At 32.6% G+C, this 22,922-nt stretch overlaps 2 protein-coding genes and 1 pseudogene across 2 annotated transcripts in view; 1 reads left to right on the top strand and 2 right to left on the bottom strand.

The window, feature by feature from the left end:
• The window catches only part of LOC131045654 (peroxidase 52-like), a 72,855-nt gene extending 70,849 nt beyond the window's left edge, over positions 1 to 2,006 (bottom strand). The window contains exons 1-3 of the mRNA XM_059217305.1: positions 1,899 to 2,006; positions 1,599 to 1,790; positions 1,343 to 1,508 (exon numbers count right to left, since the gene is read on the bottom strand). Of these exons, the coding sequence (XP_059073288.1) occupies positions 1,343 to 1,508; positions 1,599 to 1,790; positions 1,899 to 2,006 (466 nt within the window). The remainder of the gene's footprint in view (positions 1 to 1,342; positions 1,509 to 1,598; positions 1,791 to 1,898) is intronic.
• Positions 2,007 to 7,800: 5,794 nt separating this feature from the next.
• LOC131045653 (peroxidase P7-like) lies at positions 7,801 to 9,219 on the bottom strand (annotated as a pseudogene).
• Positions 9,220 to 13,332: 4,113 nt separating this feature from the next.
• Positions 13,333 to 14,768, top strand: LOC131045697 (peroxidase P7). The gene is given in 5 exon segments (XM_057979292.2): positions 13,333 to 13,610; positions 13,719 to 13,910; positions 14,001 to 14,100; positions 14,103 to 14,162; positions 14,258 to 14,768. Coding segments are annotated over 5 exon segments (969 nt in total). The 5' UTR covers positions 13,333 to 13,382; the 3' UTR covers positions 14,647 to 14,768.
• Positions 14,769 to 22,922: the final 8,154 nt, after the last annotated feature.

The following is a 22,922-nucleotide window of genomic DNA, read 5'->3' on the forward strand; positions in this document are numbered from 1 at the left end:
TTATTGTCAAACAAAACTTGGGCATTGAGGATAAGGGTGCCAAGCTTTCTTATGCCTTATGATAGGCTTCTTTGCCTATCCACTCAGATGATTTTGTCAAAGAACAAATGCCAATAATATTCATAGGCAACAAGTTATTTAATTTTCTTCTACTTGATTCACTTCACTTTCATCCTCTTTTAAAAGAGGTTTGAAATTAAGTTGTTTCTTTTTACGTTGGTAATAACTTGGGTAAGCATAATAACACTAGTATTTCAACCGGTCATGGGCATTTTCACATAAAATACACCAAATCTAAAAGGAACTGATAAATGACACTAACATTTTAGTTAATTATTGGTAACAATCTATCAAGGATAGCCATGCCATTCAAGGCATGGCAATTTACGGGAGGTTTCCTCTGTGTGTGTGTGTGTGTGTGCGCGCGCGCGCGTGCGTGTGTGTGTGAATCCGTTTTTGAAAGATGTAATTGCCAAATTATTAAAAGTGTGCCATGTGTGATAAGGGAATTTTTTTTTGGCACAAAATAAAAAATCTTCTATTTAAGTTTAAAATATAAGGTTAAGGTCCCATGCAGAGGCTTTGGGCTCTATTTTCATAGAGCAAGAGGTCCCATGAATCAAAATAAATTATGCTATAGGATTATTTAGAATCTTTTCTTAAAAATAGTAGCCCCTACTTTTTAGGACTACATATTTGAGTGGGTGCAATTAGGGTGGGACTAGAAATTGCCTCACCGGGTTAGGAAATTTTTTTGCCACTTGTCAATTAGCCATAAATTGCCCCAAGAGCTTAGGAATTTTTTTCACCACTTGTCAATTAACTATAATTTAAGATTCTAGTCAGAAAAAAAAAAACAAAAAAAAAACGATGCTTATTAATTAATTTTTTATTTGCAACATTCTTCATAAGATCACCACCTTCCCTAAATTTTGAAACTTAAACCTTTAGCCTAAACTGCACTACTAAATCATGAGACTACCAACTTTAAAATATTACCAAGAAAATATCTTCAAACACCCACTTTAAGCACCCGTATGAAATAGCTCCAATATATCCACTTCAAAAATACAACCTGAGTAGAACAATTTCTCCTGTTCACCAAATATGAAATGTTTTCTTAATAAAAAGCACCATTGAAGGGACAATTTTTTTGCAAAGAAGCTGCAAATTCCTTGTCTATGTTGGATTCATTATAGATCCGATTTCTAAAGAACTGACATCGCGATTGACCGATGGTATGAGCTCCTACAGGTACACATTATTCTAAGTTAAGGTTCTTCAATTAACCAATCAATACGGCTTCATTCTGAACGAAAAAAGACGGTAGTAAGTAGTTTACCTGAAAGAGCGATCATATCCTTTGCAGTCAGTCCTTGTGCTCGGAATGCTGAGATGAGAGAAGTAAGGCTCGAACTGGTGCCCGGAAGGTTGCTGTTTGCACCACTCAGACTAGCAGTAGTCGAATCTCGCCTTCCAAGCATTACATTCCAGCTTGGACCTCCCAACTAGAAATTATAAACACAAATTTACTATGTCAGTATGAGTTACATAAGTAAATAGGGAACGATTTGTAGGCAAAAGTGACGAATAATTACTTGGACAACAGAGTCGCGAGTGGCCACTGCCAAAATATCAGCGCAGGATACAACTCCACTGCAAACCTTCTCAATTTGGGTATTGATATTATCTATCACCTCGAATCCCCTTGCCGAATTGGCATTGGCTCCAGCACACTTCTCTCCTTTGAAAGTCGCGGTGTCGTCCAAGAGAATAGATCCATCGCATCCCTGAAAGCTCCATCCAAACCCAGAATGAACACCATGTTAATATAATTGTAATTTACACGAGAAGAGGAATGAAGAATGGAGTAAATAAGAGCTGAAAGAAGCTATTACGTTAACAAAACAGTCGTGGAAGTGAAGGCGGAGAGGAGAAGCTCCCATTCTGGCTTCTTTTTCCAGCGTTTGCTTTATTGCTGTAAAAGTTTGGAGTAAGCTGAGCATACACCGCGCTCCAGCACAACATTGAGGCTATAAAAGATAGTGATATCCAAGTCTTCTTTACTGTCCATGTCGAGGAGGCCATGGCTGCTTTCAATGTCGAATGAACATTTGATTGCCTGATTATATTGATTAAATTGGTTTTTGTGTTCAAGTGATCTTTTGAAATGTCAAGTTGGCGTACGCGTTTCTATGACGTGCGATACCAATAGAGCGTGGCACCAAGACTAAGTGGGCAAGGGGACTTTAACGATGACTACACCATATATTTCTTTGCAAAAGACGAGAAATATTATTGGAATATTTAGTTTCTTGTATTATTAGCTGGCTTCCCACTCCCACGAGTGCGCTTCTCAGTACAGGTCTATCTTTCAAATAGAATCTCTGAGTACTCATCCGCAGATTAGAAATATCCGTAGGATTGTTTTGGATATTGATGTATCATTACTTTTATTTATTCCACCACTAATGGCTGGGCTTAAAGAGCACATGTCCAGTTTTGACTAGTGTGTTGTTGTCTTGTATGGGCTGGCGTGCAAATTTTCATTTTGGTTTCGTCCACCTATTTCCCGTCATAAATATTTGTACCAGTGCATGAATGTTAGTTATGCCTGTGTCTCATCCGTAGATCTATATTATCCTTTAATAAGCCCATGCTCTAATGCATAAGTTATCTAATAACAAAAATGGGACAGGACTGATGTAATAGTGTTGAATTATTGAACTACACAAAATTATTTTTAATGTTTGTTGGATACTGAAAACGAAATTTTAATGTTTGTTTTTTATTTTTTTAATTCAGGTTGATACTGGACTAGTATCCAACCTGTCTTATTTTGGGTTTACTTATTTTTAAATTGGAGTTCAAGAAGGAGCGAGCTTCCGGCGAGACTAGTTTTTAGAGATGTAAGTTAGATTCAGCGGATGATTCTGACCTTAGATTGAATCCAAAATTTTTAATGTTTATTATTTTTGTTTTAAAAATTAACAATATATTAAATTATATCTTTCCTAAATATTTCAAAATCGATAAAAATGTTAAATACAATTTAACATTTATTTTCTATTATTTAATTTTTATATGTTTTCCTATTCATTAATTAAATATGAAACATAAAATATAGATTTAACTTAAAATATATAATTTAATATAAAATATAAAATATTCAATTCAATTTAAAATGTAGAGTTAAATTTTAAAATAATAAACATAATATTAATGTAAAATGTAAAAAGTATAAAATAAATTATCTAATGAAAAATATATAATTTAATATTCAATGTCAAATATAAAATATAGTATTATATTCAAAAAATTAATTTTTATAATTGATAATTATTTTAAAGAAAAAAAGAATATAAAATTTAAAACAAACAAAATAAAAAAATATAATACAAACTTTGATGTAAAATATAAAATGTCAATTCTATAAATAAAATAGATAATGATTGAAATAACTACACAATGAGAGATTGATATACCCTAAGAAAAGAATCAATAAAGGGAATGAATGGAAGAAAACTAATGGAAACAATAATTAAATTAAAAAAAGGCATATAAACACATGGGTTGGAAATATAAGCAAAATGAAAATGGTAGTGTAACCTAATTGCTAAGGACACTTGTGTAAATACATAGAACACTAGAAAAGATATAATAAGGCATGGGGTCCGTAGTGGTATAAAAGCTCTTGATGCAAGAAACATCAATCATCGCAACAAATTATTCAATAATATCTCTTTGATAGATTTTATATATAAATTTTTTGAGGAGAACATATGTATATTCCTATAATATGCCTACCACCTACATAGTTTCTTTTTACAACTATGACCTTTTAATTCATTTTAATTTTTGGATTCCATCATTTTTAATGTTTACCACTTTATATTCAATGATTGGTAAAATTATTGAGATTTCTCTATGTTTTTTATTCTATTTATCTTTCTCTTCCTTTCATCCATACTTTCAAATTCTTGTGATTTGTTTAGTCTTAATGATTGCTATCATTTAAAAAAAAAATTAATGCTATCTCCATGTAGTTCATCCATAGCTTTGTAGTTTCACTTTTTCCAAAGTTTGAACCCTACCAAAAACTAACATATAATAATAAAAAAAATGTGAATGTACTACTTCTTCCATTGCATACCGTTTAATTCATTTAGTATAGGCTTGGAATGATCCTTATGAATTTTCATTAGATTAATAATGAAGTCATTGTTTCCATAAGGAACCCTATGATTTTTGTTACTTAATATTCTTGAGAAATTTAGAACTATTTTCCATTCAAAAACAAGAAATTGCCTTTTGGGTCAAATGAATCATCAAATTCCTAGGAAGGAATGAAGATTAATAAGTTATAGCTATGTATTGAATTAGCTGTAAATTCCCAATAAGTTTGGTAGTCTTAAAGATAATTTTGGTATTCTGAATATTAAGTATATCATCATTACATAGGAACCTTTAATATCAATATTACTTACAAAAACTGTTATATATTAAAATCTAGAATTAGTGGATAGATAATGAATTTTTCAATTGAATCTTTATAATGTAGCAGGATAAAAGTATAAAGTTGTGTCAAACTTTTATAAAGGAAATGGTCAATGTTGATTCAACTTTTTACATTGAAGCAATAGATAGTGAAATATATATTTTGTATTTTGAAATGATGTAAACTAATAAATGTATATTTTTTTGTATATTTTATGTTTGTTATTTAAAAGAAAATTTTAAAAATTATTTGAATATAGTTTTTTTAAGTAAACACTATAATTTAGTTGTGATAAAATGTAGAAATTGAAATTATACAAGTTGTCACACTATATATAGTAAATTTTGTCTTTTTTTTCTATATTGATAAATTTAAATTTTAGTGCATGGATGTATTTGTTACTATTTTTTATAAATATATATTTTTCAATAAATCTGAAAAGTGGCATATATTGAAATATAACTCTTTCCTTTTGGTGCCACCTTTATTATTAATTATTTATCCAAATTAGAAAGGAGTTACATCATCTTGATAGAAATTCTTTTCTCTACAACATCATATTTTTTTTCAAATTTTTTAAAGTAAAGTTTAGTATTTTTCCTTGACAAGATAATCAATATTATATTTTTGTGCCGAGACCTACTTTCAATAAAAATAAAATATTAAATATAAAACTAATTAATATGTTGATAAGATATGTATTTTGGAAAATTTATTTATAGATCTATAAAAGGGTTTTTTTACATTTAAAGAAAAAAATATATTTATAAGAGTAGGAGTTGTTGAAACATCGAGTTTTTCAAAAAATAAAAAATATTTCGTAATTTGACCCAAAGTGGGATAAAATATACATTTAGTAGACACTTCCAATTGAATAAGTTGTGACACATATATAAATTAGCTACAACGAATCTATATAGACCACATGTTTTACTAAAATTAATTTTTTAGGTACAATTAATTAAATTCACTTGTATTGTTAAGTTGGCCTAAAACGTGATATAGTTTTGGGCTTTTACCTGGCAATCTCTTTGGTACTCATTGATTCTTTGTTCGAGAGACTAAAATATTTATTAGATGCATGCAATATCTTCTCTAAGAGAGGTGCATGTGTGTTACCTAATTTTATTCACAAGTCCATCATAACCTTCATTTTCAAACCTAAATTTTAACTTAAATTTAGGTTGGTTACCTTGATAAATATAAGTAATTTTTTTATTTTCTACATATCATGTAGATGCTTTACAAAGTGGGGTTTATGCCTCTTAAACCTTGGTTGATAGATTCAAAATACCACATAAAAATCCATTTTCATAAATTCAAACCTTTTAATAGATATCAATGAGTATCCCCCAATAATATTATGGTGGATCAACCTAATCTTTAAGAACCACTTTAGTCCTTTGTTGTGACATGGAGCATAAATTCTAATGCATTTTGTATGTATATGCGATGCATAAATTATCTTACTTAGTGAATTTTATATCAGTGCCTCCTTTCAGGTAGCCATATTTCTCATATGTCTATTACTACTCCTCCTTGTCCATTTTGGAGACATATGGAATCATTCGAGGATCTTTTCTTGTTATTTTTTTGAGCTCAAGAGGCTTGGCTTTGGATTTGTGATTTTTTGAAATCATTCTGGTTCACCCTTTTTACTTGGCATATGGTTCTTCTTGAGCAATGATCTTAACTAAAAGAAAAGGATACAATTTGATATAAGTAGTTGGTTGAGAAAATTGTATAATATTGTGGCTGATTCCTCTATGTTTCTTTCTTCTCCTCTAGCCCTTGTTACTAGAAGCAAGAAATGTAAACCACAGTGACAATGATATTGTGATAAGAAACGGGATATTGAAAAGTTGAGCATAAGAAACACACACACATCACATTAATTAAATAAAAATGCATATAACTCATATATTTATCTCGCAAGGTGAAAATATATTTAAATAATTTAATTTTTCTAGAAGAGAAAAACTATTTTTTAAAGTATTTGCAAGTAAAAAAAGATGTAATCATCAAAAGTTAATAATTCAAAAGTAACTATAAAACTAATTGAACATCTCTTTAAACTAAGGATGGTGAGCAAGACAACTCTTTAATTTGAATTTAATCAATAAAAAACTAATACTTTAACTCCCTTTATTTCTAACAAATCAATTGGTAGGTAAGAAAAGTCTAAAAGTTCAAAAATAATACTGAAAGTCTAAGTGCGTCTATTTGAATGCTTCCACAATGGCTTGGCAATGGCTTGGAAATTTTTAGGATAGGTTCAAAATGGTCATCAACAATGGAAAATCCGTTTCGATTGTTGAAACATGAAACATCATTGCCCTGTTATGTTTCTGGTAACAAAGCTTCTAGCATGCAAAAAATTCCTTTGTTTTGACTGGTGGAAGACATATGTTGGGCCTAGAATGGCCATGTGGTTTGTAGTTTCTTAGCCTATCACTTTTGTTGATATATTTCTGGCTTTGGCTTGTACTCTACCTACTTCTCTATTTATTAAATTAAAATGATGGTGAATCCTCAGCTAGTGGTACTTTTGCCAAAGCTTCCTCATTAAAGAATTACTTTCTTTTGTAGTAGTGTTTAAATAGATATTGACAATTTTTTTGATCAACTAAAATTAATAATTTTATATTTTATAGTTTTTTAATAGTGTAGAAGATTAAATAATATTTAATGAATTATATTTATAATGTAGAAAATATAAAATTGTCATTGAAGACTATTCAATGTTCAAATAACAATTATCTTTCTCATTAATGGTTAGAATCTTAAAAGCCCTTCCCTTTTTGAAAGAAGTATACATTACGAAATAACCATTGACAAGGGGTCACAATCACTAATAGCTCTTTCAATAGATTTTTTAAATATATATGATAGTGATAATATCATTTTTAGACCACGGCAATCCCATGTAGGAACATGTTGCAAATGTGGGATTATTTAGATCACAACGACATGACATATGACAAAAGGTCACAATTACCAATAGTTCTTTCAAAAGATATTTAAATATATATGCTAGTGATAAGATCATTGTTAGAACATGGCAATCCAATGTACAAAATGCAAATGTGGAATTATTTAGATCACAAGAACACGACATATCACAAGATCGCAATCACCAATAATTCTTTTGATGGATCTTTTAAATAGATATGCTAGTAATAAGATCATTTTAAAATCAAAACAACCTAATGTATGAACATGCAAATGCCGAATTATTTAGATCACAAAGATACCACATAAGTCTTTCTCACAAAATGAAAAATAATTTATATAAACACGGATATGAAATAGCTCCCATATTTCCACTTCGAAAATACAACCTGGAGTATAACAATTTGTCGGATTCACTAAATATGATCAAATATGATGAAATGTCCCTTTCATTCAAAGCCACAGTACAAATACAGATGACGTGAGAAGCATTAAACATTAATTGATTCTTCTGCAGTTCTTTCGAATCTCTCCCTGCGTTCCAGTAAGAGGTTTGATGTTTCCCATCCTCACCATTGCAGCGGCAAAATCTGTGAAAAAGGCTTGTTGACTGGTGCTGTATGTTGTCACCTGAGCATCAGCAGATCCTCCATTAAATAATTCCTGGTCGGAGTGGAAAACACCTTTCTGAGATCTCAAATTTTTGTACTAGTTATTGTCGAAACCATTAGCTGTCGTGGAGTCTAAGGGTGCGAGGTTACTGTCACCAGCACCGTTGAAGGGACAAGTTTTCTGCAAAGAAGCTGCAAATGCCTTGTCTATGTTGGATTCATTGTAGATCCGACTTCTAAAGAACTGGCAACGGGATTGACCAATGGTATGAGCTCCTACAGGTAGACATTGATCTAAAGTAAGATTCTTCAATTAACCAAATATTACGGCTTCCTTCTGAACGAAAATAGACGGTAGTAAAGTAGGTTACCTGAGACGGCGATCATATCTTTCGCAGACAGTCCTTGTGCTCGGAATGCTGAGATGAGAGAAGTAAGGCTCGAACTGGGGCCTGGAAGGTTGCTGTTTGCTCCACTCAGACTAGCAGTTCTCGAATCTCGCCTTCCAAGCATTACATTCCAGCTTGGACCTCCCAACTAGAAATTATAAACACGATTTTACTATGTCAATATGAGTTATGTAAGTAAACAAGGAACGATTTGTAGGCGAAAGTGGCGATTACTTACTTGGACAACGGAGTCGCGAGTTGCCACAGCCAAAATATCAGCACAGGATACAACTCCACTGCAAACCTTCTCAATTTGGGTCTTTATATTATCTATCACCTCGAATCCCCTTGCCGAATTGGCATTGGCTCCAGCGCTCTTCTCTCCTGTGAAAGTCGTAGTGTCGTCCAAGAGAATAGATCCATCGCAACCCTGAAAGCCCCAATTGAACAAAAAACCAACACCATGTTAATATAATCGCGGCATACAAGAGAAGTGGTAAAAATAAACGGGGAAGTAAGAATTGAAAGAAGGTATTACGTTTACAAAACAGTCGTGAAAGTGAAGGCGGAGAAGAGAAGCTCCCATCCTGGCCTCTTGGGACAGTGCTTGCGTTATTGCTACTTTCACAATAGGCAATGCCTGCGGACACGTCTTGTTGTAAAAGTTTGGAGTAAGCTGAGCAGACACCGCGCTCCAGCACAAGATTGAAGCTACTAAGGATAGCGATAGCAGCCAAGTCTTTTTTAGTGTCCAAGTCGAGCAGGCCATGGCTGCTTTCAATATTGGATGGGTGGTATGGTGCAAGATTGCCTTGTTATATAGGTGAGTGGGGATAGTTATGCAGTATGGCATTCACACTAGGTGTCAACATAAGTTGGCGTACGCGCGCGTCTTCATGACATGTGAAAACGATGATCGGCACAGATCAGAGGCGACTATGACATATATTTGTTTGCAAAACAAGAGACATATAATAGGAATATTTTGTTTGCTTGTATTAGCTGGCTTCCATCTCCCCCTACATGCGGTTCTCATTAGCGTTATTTCTTCGAAACAGAAGCTCTCAGAGCTCATCCGCAGGTTACAGCTGTTAGTCGGATTTGTTTTTGTGTTTTGGTGTATCATTGATTTTATTTAATCCACCGCTAATCCTTAAATGTCAACATTTCGCTTTCTTCCTCGCGTCATGGTCAAACATTTGGATTATCACATGCTTTTCCACGTGTGAGATAAATAAAATATTCAAAAATTTGGATTATCACAAGCTTTCCACGTGTGACAAAAATAAAAATATTGAAAATTAAAAGAGCAATAGATTTTTTAAAAGATTTAAATATTGAAAATTACAAAGCAATAGATTTGAAGTTTTTAATTTAATTTTTTATTTCAAATAGATGGAATTATAGATCCATAAATAAGTGCATGTATGTGCAAAATGTGTCTCTTCCATCAGATATGTCCATTGGTAAAATATAGTTTTTATTTTTAACACCATCTCATAAATTTAGTTTATCTCACAACTTGTCATCGATAATAAATAGGTTTGTTTGCAACCCATGTACACATGAAGAATATTTTATGTTATAACTTTCAAAATATATATAGTTTTATCATTTTTTCGAACTCACTTGATTGCTTTTTTCCATTAATATTTAAAATAAGATGTCCTTCATGATTATATCCATAAGGAAGTAGAAATACTTCTAAAGGTCTTCATAATCAAAACCTTCATCAGAATATACAAAAGATGGTGAACCATTTCATAAGATCATTGCGATCAAAACGTTCAAAGACATTAATAAAAAAAGTGAATGGTTTCCAAAGATCCGTGCAATTAAAACCTTCATAGATATCAACAAAAGAATGTAAAGCATTTCATAAGATCTTTTCTATAAAACCCTTCATAGATATCAATAAATAAAGTAAAGTGTTTAAAAATATTTTTGTGATCAAAACCTTCACAGATACCAACAATCTCTATGATCAATTTCAATAATGATCTCTGTGGTAAATTTCAATAATGAATCATGGAGTATGATTTGAAACGTTGATGGAAAAAAAATACACAATCAAATCTACAAAATTTCATATGAATTTCAATAATGATATTTGCAATCAAATATTTCAAAACTTTAGTAATTGCAAAGGAGAGGATTTGCTACCCTTAGGATGATTGATCCCGAGGAACAAACCTAGCTTTGTTGCCTCACTAAATTGGTGCTTTAGCGAGCATGGAAGATATAGAAAACTACTTACATACTTGAAATAGAAAAAAATAAATAATGAGCTCTCCAATAATGTTAAAAATTTACTAACTACATAAATATAAATTATATGAGAAATAAGTCTTAGTGTCAACCCTGCAAAATCTTGGATTTAGGATGCCAATGCATCTGTGTGTCATGTTGTCATCTATATAGTTAGAGAACAAAAAACCAATAGAACTTACCCTCGAACTCAACTTCACACTTTGAACCTATTCGTCACCTACACACACTTAGATAAGGGGAAAATGTTTGGGTTGTATTGGGATTTGTCTCAGTCAAACCCCCATTTCAATGTTTCCACTACCATAGATAGCCAGATAGATAGATAGATAGATAGATAGATAGATAGATAGATAGACTAGATAAAAGATAAATTGATAATGTAATAGAAATAGACCTTGCTCGATGGAGGAAAATCCCTATTACAAGAGATACTAAGACAAAGTGATCAAAATACAATTAGATGATAGATACGTTAAAAGATTTGATAACTATGATAATGCAATATTACAAAAGTAGAGATAAATAAGATAAGAGAAAAGAAAAAGTGCTATAGCCAAACCCCTCTCTTCTGATAGTGTGATAATGCTTTCAATATGAATTTTAGTAGATCTTGATTGTGGCAATTGAGTGCCAAAGAGATTGAGAGAGTATAGAGATAGAGTGCCCAAGAAAATGAAGAGCTAGAGAGAATGAATGAGAAAAAGATGAGGTTTTGATGCTTAGATCAAGCAAGAGTGACCATTTCAAATACAACCAAACATAGGGACATGCATCAACAAAAACCCGATGTAGAATCACTCTTTTGAATTCAAGAATATTTTAGGACGTTTGCGGACCACGCAGATGTCCACGTGTTGTGCTATCATCTAAACTAGAATACTCTCAAATGGGGTTTAGGGGTTACTGGTGCTAGTTCAACTTTCGATTTCATAATGTTAGAATGATAAAATTCCAATGATGAGCTCTATCATAAATGCACTAGGCATAATGTGAAAGTGACATAAATGCATTGAGTAAAATTTACGATGGTACATTAACAATCTCCACAATGAACACTACAATCTCAACGATCTTTGCAACCAATTTTATAGCAATTAGTTTAGAAGAGTAGGAAGAGTTGAAGCACTTCCTTTAGAAGCATAATATTTCATTTCCTTGATAGTCTTCTAGTTCTTCCTCTTTATCTATGCAACCATCATTCGTACACTCAACATTCACAGGATTAGCTAATACAGATGAAAAGATAATTTAGGTAAATTATTTCTTGAATCTACAAGTCTTGAATAAAAAATGGCTTCTTAATTTTGGAGACTCTCATTGTATCGCTTCATTATAGGGTATATTCTCTTATTTTGAGCCCTATACTTTGTACACATTTTGATGGGTAAAAACACATATATGTGTGCTTGTAGGAAATAATATATATTGACATAGGAGATGGAAAATTAAATGATGTACTTTGGGTCCCATCCTCGTCAACCAATCTCCCTTTTTTCTACCATGTTACACATAGTGGAGCAAGAAAAATAGTCAATTTCACACTTGATTCTATTTTTATTGAAGACTTGGCAAGTAGCAATATTATTGGTATTTGGATGGTTGATCATTCACCCTGAATTAATAACTTTTTATATTATTCTCCTGATGATGATCTAGTTCCCTTGATTAGTATTCCCACTCATGCATATAATGCTATGTCATAAGATCAAGACACTTATCACCATCTTGTGTAATCCCATCTTGCAACCTTGCCTATATAAGAAAGGTCTCATATACGCTATGTAATGAATATATGGGATGCACTATCAACTATCATTTATTAATTCATGTACAATATTACATTCATAATCGAGAAATCTATTATCTTTTTCTACTCTCTTATAGAGGACTACTTTTGGTGTTGCAATTGATCCTAAGGTATTAGAGCGCGTACCAACTCTTACATATTAAAAATATAGATTATTTTTAGTTTTATTTACTTTTGTAGCATTTCATATCCTTTATTTTGATAGTTTTATTTTCCTTATGTAATACTATGCAGACAAGTTTGAAATATGTTCCAAATGTTAAAAAAATTGGAACAACAATACATTAGAGGAACTACAATGCATCATGATAGAATCTAAATCCCCAACAAAATAACCATAGCGAACCTAAAACGAATGGGAAAACTAGCCAGAATGGTTGCATTTTATTTATGTCAGTCACACATGGAGGAGCATGGGACAATCCAATTATTGGACCATAAATAAAGCAAAATATTCACATTTAAGGATTAGCGGTGGAATAAATAAAAGCAATTATACACCAAAATCCAAAATCAACCCCACAATAATCCGGCTAATAGCTGTAATCTGCGGATGAGCATTCGGAGCTTCTCTTCCAAGAAATAACTCTAATGAGATGAGCACGTAGGGGTAGATGGAAACCAGCTAATACAAGTAGCTAAATATTCCTATTATATTTTTCAAAGTCAAAGTCAAAGTCGCCTCGGCCATCATGAAGACGCGTACGCCAACTTATGTTGAATTTCAAAAGCTCACGTGCACACAAACAAACCATTTAACCACATATATAATCAGACAATCATACTCCAAACCACCCATCAAAATCCATCACTATTGCCTGTAATCGAGTGTTCATTCGACATTGAAAGTAGCCATGGCCTGCTCGTCTTGGACAGTAATGAAAACTTGGGTATCTCTATCCTTTATAGCCTCAATCTTGTGCTGTAGCGGGGTGTATGCTCAGCTTACTCCAAACTTTTACAACAAGACGTGTCCGCAGGCATTGCCTATAGTCAAAGCAGCAATAACGCAAGCGCTGGCCCAAGAAGCCAGAATGGGAGCTTCTCTTCTCCGCCTTCACTTCCACGACTGTTTTGTTAACGTAATACCTTCTTTCAGCTCTTATTCCCCTATTTCTTTTTACCACTTTTCTTGTACGCTGAGATTATATTAATATTTTGTTGGTTTTGGGTTTAATTGAAATTTTCAGGGATGCGATGGATCTATTCTCTTGGACGACACCGCGACTTTCAAAGGAGAGAAGAGTGCTGGAGCCAATGCCAATTCGGCCAGGGGATTCGAGGTGATAGATAATATCAAGACCCAAATTGAGAAGGTTTGCAGTGGAGTTGTATCCTGCGCTGATATTTTGGCAGTGGCCACTCGCGACTCTGTTGTCCAAGTAACTATTCGCCACTTTTGCCTACAAATCGTTCCCTATTTACTTATATAACTCATACTGACATAGTAAATTTGTGTTTATAATTCCCAGTTGGGAGGTCCAAGCTGGAATGCAATGCTTGGAAGGCGAGATTCGAGGACTGCTAGTCTGAGTGGAGCAAACAGCAATCTTCCAGGCCCCACTTCGAGCCTTCTCTCATCTCAGCATTCCGAGCCCAAGGACTGTCTGCGAAAGATATGATCGCTCTTTCAGGTAACCTAGTTTACTACTGTCTATTTTCGCTCAGAAGGAAACCGTACTCATTGGTTAATTGAAAAATCTAATTTAAGCTTAATGTGTACCTGTAGGAGCTCATACCATTGGTCAATCCCGTTGTCAATTCTTTAGAAGTCGGATCTACAATGAATCCAACATAGACAAGGCATTTGCAGCTTCTTTGCAGAAAAATTGTCCCTTCAACGGTGCTGGTGACAGTAACCTCGCACCCTTGGACTCCACGACAGCTAATGGTTTCGACAATAACTATTACAAAAATTTGAGATCTCAGAAAGGCGTTTTCCATTCCGACCAGGAATTATTTAATGGAGGATCTGCTGATGCTCAGGTGACAACATACAGCACCAATCAACAAGCCTTTTTCACAGATTTTGCCGCTGCAATGGTGAGGATGGGAAACATCAAGCCTCTTACTGGAACACAGGGAGAGATTCAAAAGAACTGCAGAAGAATAAATTAATGTTTAATGCTTCCCACGTCATCTGCATTTGTACTGCGGCTTTGAATTGAAAAAAAACTTTTTAATATGAGAACCGGACAAATTGTTCTGCTCCAAGTTGTATTTTCGAATTGGAAATATCGGACCTATCTCATATGCGTGCTTATATTTAAAACTCAAATAAAAAGATTTTTCATTATGGACAAAGATTTTTTCCCTCATCACATGCGGCGCCCTTTCAATAATCCGGCATTTAAATCTTTCTTTTATATATATATATAGTCATGCCTTGAATAACGTTTCTATCCTTGACAGATTGCTACCAATAATTAACTGAAATGCCAGTGTCATTAATCGCTTCCTTTCTTGTCACGAGTCGTTTTATTTAATATTGTACAATTTAAAGATGTAATGTGATTTTGAAATTTAAAATAGACTAGATCATTCATAATCTAGTATGAGGAAATAAAGTATGCTTTTTACTCCTGCAAATGATATGAAATTCAATATTCTTTTGGGTTTGTCAATACTGATAAATTTTTGAGTGCAAGTAATGCAGGATGAGGTGAAGGAGGTCGAAGGTGAGAACATGAATCAGGTAGAATTGCTTTTAACTGAACGACTTCGATGGAAAAGGGAATCTCTCACACACCACATTAGGATTTATAATTTGCATCTTGAAAATATGGATGATTTAAATGACCTTATTTGAGTATTTGTTCAAATTGAAATGATGAATTTGGAATAAGAAGTAGATTGATTTAAATGTTTATACATGTGCATTAATTGCATAATGTGAGTAGTGTCTGAATTAAATCTAAGTTGTCTGAGTAATTGTGAAAATATTATGCTTTATTGTTAAAAGAGATAAAATGTATAAACGATTCAAAAATGAATATTGACCCTAGGTTTAATGTTCTTTTTAGATATGTATAAATGTATGAAAATTGTACTTACGAGTTTAATTTTGTAAATTGAATAATAGTATAGTATATATATATGAGAAATTTATTCAATCATATACATATATCAATAACCAATTATCGTGAAATTTGACTCCATCAAATGATTTGTCTATTCATACAAAATTTGTCTAATAATAATTTGATCATCTATTTGTAAATATTGAATATGTATTTATGAAATTTAAATTAGGAAATGAAAATCTGATATATATATTTTATCAAAGAAAAGGTTTATCAAAGAATTTATTAAAAACAAAGTCTAATGTTTTATATTAATGAAAAGTCATTTATAAATAAATTATAAAACAAACCATATTACAAATATAATATAATATATCACTTTATTAAACATGTTAATAAAGGTGGCGGGTTGAAAAAGGGTAGTCGACCGTTGAAGCCAAAGGAAGAGCCGCTTTGGTCTGTTTGTTAACAGTCTTCCTTCACCCACAGTAGCCGTTGTCAAAGCCTTTAACGCAGGTCAAATGCGGTGGGAGGCAATTAAAGGTAAGTTGTTTAAGGTAGGCGTAGCTTAAGGGAGATACCACCGACTACCACTACCACTATCAAAACATAAATAACATGTAAAACACGTAAGCCACGATATCTGCCTTGATTGACATATATAAAAGGAACTTAAATTGATTTAGACTTGGCATGCAAACCCGATCCATGGTGGATAAGAAGTCGACAGATTCCATGTAGCAATAAAGCTCCAACTGAAATAGTTGGAAGTTTTTAACAATAAGACTCGAACATGCCACAAATCGAGGGTGGTATTTAATTCATAAGACTGCGTGGAGATTATAGTTACAACCACATGACAATAGAAATAGTGGAACAGTAAATAAGACCCAGAGGATAGCAGCAAACATAGCCAAAGATTAGAATAAATAGACATATACACAAACTCATTTTTTTCATTCTTTCTCACACGAGATTAGAAGAGCGATAATTTCTTGAAGGGATGGTTAGAATAGTTTGATAGAGAGGAAGAATAGTTTGAGATAGAGGAAGAATAGTTGGATAATATCGTGGAGATTGAGCGATAGAGAGATAGTTGGATAGAGATAAGAATAGTTGGAGAGAAAGAGAGACTTGCGATCAAGGCATGGAATCATTTGACGAAGAACGACAAGGTCAAAAGCTTACAATCCACTCTAAGTTTCCAAGAGGTTAGAATCCTTTGTTTATGTTTTATTTTATTTGTTAAATTTAATCAAATGTGTACAAATGGAAGTTAAGATAATAGATAGGTACGTCCAAATGGGTATCAGTTATTAATATCGTATTTGAAATGCTTTATAAACCATTGTGGAATAAAAGAAAAGAATTTAGAGAAAAGATGTTGTTAACATCGTTTTTTGCACAAAAACAAATAGTTTTAATTTTATTTTTAGAATGTGTTTGCGTACTTTTGGTTACATATGAGATTAATTTCATACATGTTTAACACCTTCTTTTGTATGTACTTTATTTTAGATGAAAGATTGATTTTAAGATTATTGCTTATAAAAGTTTATCGTTTTCCAAAATATGAAAGATTGTCTTCGATACATATATTAGACAAGTAATGATTAGTAAGCAACAAAAATGATATCTTTATTTTTGTTTTAAAAGAAAGATTGTATTCTCAATAGAATTTGTGTTTGAGGGAATCAAGCTAGGGTTAAGCTTGAGTTGGAAAAAATTACCTTTCGGGACAGGTGCCGAATGTGGATGTTTTAGGGAGAATAGTTGCTTTTTCCAACTATTATTTTGCTATGCATGGCATATGCTCGGCTGAGTTATTGTTTGAATTATCCGTAGAAAAAGATGGAAATTCCTTATTTATGCTCTCTACCACATCCTAGTATGATAGCGAATGCTTGTTTCTTAGAATGAAGTAGGAAAAATGAAAATGCATATACTATCTAGGCATGCACCAGATTCCCTCTTGCTTTCGAATTCTTTGGTTAAACCAATTCGTGTAGGGTCGGGTATTCTTGATTGACCAAGAATTACGAGGAAGCGTAAGCTTCAAGGTTGGGCGGAAAAAGCGCCTGATTCTTGTTCTCATCTGCGTTCAAAGGACAGAAGGAAGTGACTCAGACTAAAGATCGACGGATGCATCTTCTTGTATATTCTTAAGGCAATTTGGAAGCCTAATTAGGAAATAAGAACTTCTTAGTTTTGGATATTGTATTATTCATGTGCATTATTATGATATATTCGATGTTTCTTATATCTTGTATAAAATATGCTTAGAGATGGAAATTTTAAGTTTATTTATGAATAAAGAGTAGTTTAGGGTTAGATCCTAGATTGACATCTTTACATTTCTGGTTCGATGTATTTTATGTGAAAACTCCAATGACTGATCGAAATTATAGTGTTATTGTGCTAAGCCAAGATAATAAGCCAAGACATTAGCAACGAATTAAAAAAGAATTTAATTTCATAGCTCTTTTCTAATAACCAAGAAGTCACCCTATACTTAGAAAATGGAATACCTACACCCTAACCTCTTGCCACCTCATCATGGTCAAGTCATTCACTTCTCTAAATGCTTCGTTTTGGTTAGGAGAAGGATAAATGTTTCTAGCTACCTCCCTCACATTACAATTGATTGTAGCCCTATCACAAGGCCATCAAAAACCCTCACATGAGTTAGATTTACTATCATTTTCTTAAACCAATTATTTCTATGTAGAGCTTAAAATCAAATTACATTATGAGAAAAATCATGTCCTTTCACCTTGTACCTTCCACACAGGAATCCCTAGCTATTTCTTCTGGGAAAGAATTCACTAAAAAGCTCTCTGTGCAAGAAAAAGGAAAAGATATTTATTTGGAAAGGAAGTTGGAGTTGTCTCCCACCTAGTAAGCCATTGGCTCATGTTTTGGCTAGGGGAGTGTTTTCCTTTTTTTACTTTGTTTGTTGTGTCTGGTACATAGTTCTAGTTTCTAGGTATGTTTATGTGTATGGTTTTGTTGTGTTTGTGTGTCATAAATGTTCTTTTGTTATAACTATGATTTTAAGTTATCTTTTGGGGAAGACACAAAGTATTGAAGCTTTTTTTAGATGACCACTTCAAATCATCATATTGATATACATGATTTATCTAATGTATAAACCAACCCCAGATCATGGGTCCCTTATGTGGTCTTATCTTATTTTATGAATTTCACCTTTTTAGTTTCCTATGTTAGGGGATATTTCACTACTATGATGTGCTTGTATTTGGAAGTATGATACCTTAAAGTAACTACTCCTAGTTGGTATATACAATCACCTTAATGTGGGGGAATACAATTCACTATACATTTCACTTGCAAACACACCATGAGAATGGTTTGTTCACTTTTATCACACATTATGATTCTATTAGTACCACTGCAACAACCATTTTGTAGTTCCATATCAAAAAATTTGCTTGTGTCAATGCAACACCCATCTTGCAATATCATATTTATATTATCAAACAAATGAAACGGTTTTGCTTTATAATATTCATCAATGTGAAGCACACCTAGCACAATGCAACTTGCTAGAACTTTGTGAGACCTTCACCTTTGCATAAATCGCCTAGCATAACCCAACTTTCTATACCTATGTGACTCCCTTTCTAACATAAATCTTAGTATGTATTTGATGATTCTTACTAGTCTTGGAGATCATGGCTTATGTTTTATGACTCCTTTAAGTTCCACAGATCATACTAGCCCTAGATTCCATAGCCTTTCATTTTCAGTATGCTCCAAGTGTGTGTTACATACATTGATCATGTTTCTCTATTTTATCTTGATATTTTAGATTGCTAATATCCTAAGTCTTGGGGGCTACAACCTTCTGAAGTGTGGTGTTTTCTTGTCTCATTAATTTCTTGATGAAAGTATCTATTTGAATCTCTATACTTTACCAATAGTATGAGCGCAAGTTCATATTTTTGCTAAAGTGGGGGCTAAATTAACTGTAGTAAATTGTATAACTTTTAAAATTCACAGTCACTTTGGACACACATTGGTGGTTGTGCCTCATGTTCATAATTTGTGTTTAATTGTATTAAATTTATGGACCATTTCTTGAAGCTCTATTTAAATCCCTTGCTTAATGAACTTTTTCTAAATTAGAATGCTAGGGCTAGGGCACCTAGCACCCCTATCCTCATAGATTAGGCTTCCTAGGACTCTTGTCCAATCATTTTGGCCCCAAACTAGAAATTATAAAGTTTGAATTTGTGAGTAGCAATAAACTTCTCCCAAACATCACCCTTAACTAGATATTAAACCCAAAATGGTTTAAGTTGGATATTAATACAACTCCCTCTCTCGTTTGAAAATCTATCCATCTACAAGTTTTCGAGGTCATCCAATCTATAGTAAATTAAATTTTATTTCATAATTAAATAAATAGTCTTCAAGGAAATCGAGGACAAGTCTACAATTAACGATTCAATCTTTTATGTAGGAGAATCCTAAGTAGATGCATGGTATGGTTCAATAGAGAGAAGATGCATAGTTTTGGAAATTATGCATCCTAAAATAGCCACCGGCTGAAGTCTATTTGGACTTCACAATGTTAAGACTTTAGTGGATTTGGAAAAGGAAAATGCAAAACCATTTTATTTTAAAAAGAGAAAAAAAAATGAATAAGTAGACTGTGAAGTTGAAGAGTCAAGGAAAGAATTGAAAAGACAAAAGAACCATTTAGCGAAGCAAAATAATAGATTTTAAAATGGAGGGATAGTTCTTAAGGGAGTGAAGAGTGTGCAACTTAAGAAGATAGAAAAAGCTACCATAAGAGGAGTTTTATGTCGAGAAGAAGAGATATTCTCACATCAAACAATACAAAAAGAAAGAGAATCGACAAGGTTGTGCTAATAGCAGAGGAAAAGTCAACATTGACTATCAAAAAATAGCAGATTGAAGTAGATTGTGAAAGGAGAGAGTGATCCAAGGAAAATACTAGGTTGGAAGATGGTAGTATTTTCTATAATGTGTAGAATGCAAAAACCAATAGATAATTTTATATTGATACATATTTACATTCATGTGAGAGTGCACAAAAGGGTGGAAAAATAAAGTGAAAGAAAGAAGTTTAGAAGAGGATAACACTAAAATAGAAGATAGAGAGAGAGGTGGTGCACAAGGAGGAGTGTACTATAGAGAAAAGAGGAAAATGAGAAGATGAGTTTAATATTTGAATAGGATTATAAATTTAAAATTATGTTTTCTTCTACAATTTTCATATAGAGACAAAGAAATTTATGTGGCTGTAAAATAGTATTGGGGAATGAAACAAGGTTCCTTTTTATATTTTAAAATAAAGATATATTATTTTAACTTCAATTTCGATGTAAAAAAAAAGAACTTTGAGAAGATTTCAAAACATATAAAACATTTAGATAAGCAATGTCACTTTAAAATTGTCATGAATCTAAATGTAAATAGATTATTGCATATTTGGGGAGAAAGTGTAGCCTAGATTTGGTTTATTGTGTTTTGTGAGACCGAAATAAATACAACATATATTGTGGGGATTCTTTTGAAAATACATTTATTTTTCATTAAATTATTAAAAGTTTTATTTTGAATATGTTGGATACAAATTTTGACAAATTGATAAGCTTCTCAGAGTCCTTCTGCATCATTTGGTATTAGAGTCACAAGATCCTAAGATTGGAGAAGATCCACTAATACTGTGGGTAGAGGGATCTTGAAGGTGTATCAAGAAAACCCTAGAAAGAGTTTGTTGTAGAGGAGGATTCTATAATTGCATACGATTTAAGTTCTAGAAGATTTTATTGTAGGAGAGAGGAGGTCCTATGATTGTAGAGGGTGAAGGAGGCACAAAAAATTTGAATGAGATTGTGAAATTGAGTTTCTTACAAATAGTACTTGTGGTTCTAGAGGGTTAATACCCTAGTGAGTGAGATGTCATCAAGGAAGAGGAGGAGGATATGGGTCATGAGGAAACCCGTGATAATCCCATTTTAGAAAGAGTATTGGGAAGAAGTAGAGAAATGGAAGCTCCATGAAGAATATTAAAATATTAAAATTACAATGGATGCCTTGGAAAGGACTTATTTTTCTAATGGTGTTGTTATTGTGGGCAATTAGAAAGAATTAGAAGAAGAAAAATTCGCAGAAAGGACATTTCAATTGGATGGAATGAATGGAAAGAATAAAGACAAGGAGATAAGTGTAATAGTGCCACAAAACAGAGAAGAGAAGAACATGATTGTAGTAGTTGAAGGGTTGCAACAAATAGAGAAGCTAAGATAATTGAGTTAAATGTCCCTAGATTTGACAAGCAAGTGGTAAAAGAGGACAATAAATTTCAATGGAAATAAGAGATGAAGAACATCAATAGATTGTTAGAAAGAAATTGGATAGATGAAGCTAAGGAGTTGAATGGTGTAGCAAAAAATGAAGGAAAAAATGTTGGATCAGTAGAAGGAGAATGCTTATTAATTCTAATTTTTTTTAATTTTAGTTTACTTTAAATTAAAAAAAGAGAGTAGAGGATACGATTGTAGATTGGTGCTTAGATAGTACATATTTGAATGCAGAATTTGTAGAAGATGATGTAGATGAAACTTGGTAGAGGTGGTCAGTTTATGGTTGATTGAAATCCATGAAAGAAGAGAAGAGTGGAAATATTGTTTGATGGAAGAGGATAGGGAATTGTGGGATGTATCCTAGAAAAGAGGAGAGGAAAGGGGAAACTATTTATAGGAGGATAGGTTATCATTGAACTAATTCCACATTGAGAGAGAGAAATGAAGAGCATGATTGTTGGAGAAAAAGGATGATTGTTCAAACTTAGTGCTAGAAAAGGAGGAAGAAAAATTAAATTTGTGGCAATGTATTTAGTGAGGAAGTTAATTATAGATTGCATTCAATCTAGAAGAGTGGTTTGATCACTAAAATATATTTTTTGTGAACTATTCTTATAAAATTCTTCCTCGTGTGTCTGATGCAAGAGAATCTTGAGTAGATACATGATATGGTCTGGTAGAAAGAAGATGAATAGGTTTGGCATTTATGCATTTAATATAATAAATATAAGCAAATATCTATTTGGACTTCCCAATGTTGGACTTTAGTGAAATTGAAAAAGACAAATGCAATATGATTTTGTTTTAAAGAATTGGAGTATCAAGAGGAAGAGGCAAGGGTATAATTCAAAAGAAGGGAAAAACACATAGAAAAGAAAAAATAATAGATTTAGAAATGGAGAGACAATTCTTATAAGAGTGAATAGGATGCAACTTAAGAAGATGAAAGAAGCTAGCATGATAGAAGTTTTATTTAGAGAAGAAGAGAGTCTCTCATAAAAAATGATACAGA

Source organism: Cryptomeria japonica, chromosome 3 (genome assembly GCF_030272615.1).
Source record: "Cryptomeria japonica chromosome 3, Sugi_1.0, whole genome shotgun sequence".
Classification (NCBI taxonomy): domain Eukaryota; kingdom Viridiplantae; phylum Streptophyta; class Pinopsida; order Cupressales; family Cupressaceae; genus Cryptomeria; species Cryptomeria japonica.